This window comes from Arachis duranensis, chromosome 1 (genome assembly GCF_000817695.3).
Source record: "Arachis duranensis cultivar V14167 chromosome 1, aradu.V14167.gnm2.J7QH, whole genome shotgun sequence".
Taxonomy (NCBI): domain Eukaryota; kingdom Viridiplantae; phylum Streptophyta; class Magnoliopsida; order Fabales; family Fabaceae; genus Arachis; species Arachis duranensis.
The window spans coordinates 23,151,182-23,155,461 of NC_029772.3; the positions used below are offsets into that span (position 1 = coordinate 23,151,182).

Here is a 4,280-nt window from a genome sequence, read left to right on the forward strand (position 1 = left end):
TGCTTAATGGAAGGGAAGGAGGGTTGCGACGGAAGGAAAGGGAGCGACCTGAGGACCAACGGTGGCGGCACGCGGATATAGCTGGCCACAGGTGAAGGGCGACGCATTGGAGGAGATTCGGCAGAGACCTTCGCGTGAGGGCGGCGCTCTGAACTTTAGAAGCTGGATCTCTTCATTTCTCTTGGAGTGGGCTCTAATTAGGGTTACATGTGGGCTGAAACGGCAACATTGTGATGTTGCTTCAAAAAGCCGACCAGGTCACAGTTCGGTTTGCCCGAATCGAATCTCGGCCGGTTCATTGGCTTAATTTCGGTTTTTAAAATATCCAATTTTTGCTTAATCAACCGAGTATATTTAAGAAAACAATAAAAAATAAAATAAGTCTGTTTGAATATGCCGAAAGTAATTTTTGGTTAATTAGCTAATGTTTAGAAATATGTTATACTAAAAATTTTAATAATGGTTTCAATATATATTTTTTCGATTAATCATGTTCTATATAAGGAAAAACAATAAATTGGTTTTGTGTACCTTTTATATTGTTGATCTTTTTTTTTTCTATTTTTAAGTGTGTTGTACGTGAAATATGTTATTTAAGATAAACTATTCCTTAATTATTGGTTTAGAATATAATCATCTTATATTATTTTTTATGATAAAACTTTTTGGAAATGTTTGGATAAAGAGAATAATTTTTTGGACGTAATTTTTTGTTTACTAACTCTTTTACTTCTATTTGATATACATTTTAGACTATTTTTTTTGGCATCTTTGACCTACAAACATAAGGTGCGTAATGAATTATGTGTATATGTTGTACTATTTGTAGTATCTTGGATTTATTAGTTCCCTTATTGGTTTGTCATAATAATATTCTCAATGTGTGTCTTGATTATTTATTTTTAAGAAATGGTCATTTATTAATGAATATCGTTATTATTTGACATATTGAATTAATATTTAGCTTATTCATTTTCTAATTATAAATATTAATCCCAGATTATAAAAATTATAAGACTTAATTAAAATATTTTGACTCAATTTTTATGGCTTTGATGTGTTCCTCTGCTGAGTACTAATTAGTAGTCACTCTATTGATGATTTGTAATTTATACCAAAAAAAATTTCTGGTGAGTTACATCATTTTAAAGAATTTTTTTATTATACATATTATTAAAGAATTTATTATTATAGAAGTTACTTCATATTTTTAATCTCTTTTTATGTTCCCTTTAATCAGTCAATACCATATACAGGAACGGATCCAGAAATTTTAATATGCAGGGGCCAAATTTTAGATAACTTTTTTCATTCCATAAAAATAGTTAACATATAGTTATTAGAGTTGGTTTTTGAAAAGATTTATCAAAATATATATAATTTTTTTCACAATTTTATTTTTAATATGATAATTACATAAAAGAAATATAACAATATCAACTGTACATTATAAAATTATAAAAAACCAATAATTTATAGCGGGTTTCTTTTAAAAAATAATCACATATCTTATTATTAAAAAATTAATTCTTTCAAAAATTTTAAAAAATTTGAAAATAAATTAAAAATTAATAACTATTTGAAAGCCACAGTACTTTTATAGATACAAGATATAAGATATCTTTATATTTTTTTTTCTTTTAAGAACATAAATTTAGAAGAAAAATGAGTATTTTTTACAAGACTAATAATATCTAAAGTACATAATGTGATTACGAAAATATAATTATGTAAGTCATTTTGAATATAATAATATAAATATTAAATATAGTTGCACACGTATTTTACCATACATGTTATGTTTTTAGAATAGTATTTCTTATATCATGCAGAATGAATACAGTAAGATACTTAACATTATTTTAGTGATGAAAAAGTTTTATCACATTAATTATTAAACCATATATTTGGTGTATAATAGATATGGACAAAACTTGGATTCTTAAGTCACGAGATAGCATAGAATATAAACGAGGACTTAATAAGTTCCTAGACTTTGCATTTGCGATTGCATCGTCGGATAACATGATAAAGTGTCCATGCCCTCAATGTGGGTTTCAATTTATGCAAACAAGAGAGGATGCGTACGACCACCTGTTGATAAAGCCCTTTCCTGCTGGCTATACTTTGTGGTTGTGTCATGGTGAGAAACCAGCTGAGGAGAGCTCTACTTGCACACCGATAGTTGAGAAACCTACACCCAAGGTGAATCCATATCTTCAAATGGTGCACGAGGCATTTAACTTCACAATGCCTCCTAGAAGTGAGGAGACCATAACAACGGATCCTGTAGAAGATGATGATATAGAGTTGCCGTACTTGTACGATGGTCCAAGTCGCGAGGCACAGGATTTTGCCGATCTTCTTGCGGATGGAGCAGAGGAATTATATCCCAGCTGCTCGAAATACTCAAAATTGTCTTTCCTAGTGAAGCTTTATCACATTAAGTGTATGTGTGGTGTGAGTGACAAGGCTATGTCGATGATTTTGGACTTATTGTGGGATGCATTTGAGCATCCCAAATTCCTGTCTACTTTGTATGAAGCCAAGAAAACTATCCGAAAGTTGGGGATTAAGTACAAAAAGGTAGATGCATGCCCGAATGATTGCATGTTGTATCGGGGTGAAGATGAGGACACGACCAAATGCAAGCAGTGTGGGACTTCACGATGGAAGCAGAAGACGCAAAAGGGTTCCGTTACGAAACTCAAAATACCTGTCAGCAAAAACAGAAAGCCTCTCCCAGCAAAGACTCTCCGTTACTTTCCTCTTATACCACGACTGCAACGGTTATTCATGTGTAGCAAAACTTCATCAGACATGTTATGTCATAAAGAGGCAGCTAATAACGATGGGTACTTGAGGCATCCAAGGGACGCTGAAGCATGGAAAGACTTTGATGCAAAGTATCTTTTTTTCTCTAACGATGCTCGCAGTGTGCGCTTAGCTTTAGCAAGTGACGGTTTTAATCCTTTCAGAAATACGAGTACCTCGTATTCCATTTGGCCTGTGATTCTTATTCCGTACAATCTTCCTCCCTGGCTATGCATGAAACAGGCATATTTTATACTATCTATGATTATTCCCGATCCTAAAATACCGAGTAACGACATCGATGTTTATTTGGAGCCCCTGGTGGATGAGTTGAAGCAACTCTGGGATGGCGTTGAAACTTATGATGCTAATAAGGGGACCACTTTCAAGATGCGTGCGGCGCTAATATGGACTATTAGCGATTTTTCAGGGTTGGGAAATTATCTGAGTGGAACACGTACAATGGGTTAGCTTATCCCACGTGTAACGTGGACGCTAAGGCTCAGCGACTAACATTCAGTCAAAAATGGTGTTACACGGGCCATCGCTGCTTCTTGAATCAGGGCCATAAATATAGAGTAGACCGGATTAGATTTGACGGACAAGTTGAAAGTAGAGATCCACCAAAGAAGTATTCTGGAACAGATGTCTTAAGGCAGCAGTGTAACATGCAAGTATCGCTTGAGAAGAACTCAACTCTAACAGCCAAAAGAAGACGCATTGGTGATGATGCAGATCAAGATGACTCGTATTGGAAAAAGATGAGTGTGTTCTTTGAACTCCTGTACTGGAAGGATCACATGTTGCGTCATAACCTTGACGTGATGCATATAGAAAAGAACATTTGTGACAATGTGGTCTTCACTATCTTAAATGATAGCGTCAAATCAAAAGATAATCTTAAATCTCGCAAAGATTTACAAAGCATGAGCATAAGGCCTTAATTGTGGTCGGACAAAGGTGGTAAATATCCTTCAATAATCTTCACAATGTCGAATCCACAGAAGAATATATTCCTGAAGACTCTACAGAACGTGGTCTTTCCAGATGGTTACTCGAGGAATATTGCTCGTTATGTTGACATCCGGCAGCGCAAGTTGTATGGGTTGAAGAGTCACAACTACCACATTCTAATGGAACAATTACTTCCAATTTTGGTGAAGAATGCATTGCCAAGTCCGGTATCGAATGTGATTGCAAATATGTCCTCATTTTTCCGAGAACTCTGTGGAAAAGCTGTAAATCCTATGCAGCTTGGTGCCCTTCAGAATCATGTTGTGCAAACTCTGTGTCAGATGGAAATGATTTTTCCTCCATCATTCTTCACTGTCATGGTTCACCTTACAGTGCACCTCGTTGATGAACTAAAATTTGGTGGCCCGGTACATTATCAGTGGATGTATCCAATAGAAAGGTTAGCTTGCTACTAAACGCATTTAAGACATTTTTTTTCAATTTCGTTACGT

General features: G+C 34.7%; 1 protein-coding gene across 1 annotated transcript; it reads left to right on the forward strand.

Annotated features, from left to right (window-relative positions):
- Positions 1 to 1,923: 1,923 nt before the first annotated feature.
- LOC107482103 (uncharacterized) lies at positions 1,924 to 3,285 on the forward strand. Its single transcript, XM_016102497.1, has one exon. The coding sequence runs from the start codon at positions 1,924 to 1,926 to the stop codon at positions 3,283 to 3,285; it is 1,362 nt and encodes a 453-aa protein (XP_015957983.1).
- Positions 3,286 to 4,280: the final 995 nt, after the last annotated feature.

Excerpts from the sequence above, each read along its gene's own strand:
- LOC107482103 (XM_016102497.1), top strand. The coding sequence starts at position 1,924 with ATGGACAAAACTTGGATTCTTAAGTCACGAGATAGCATAGAATATAAA.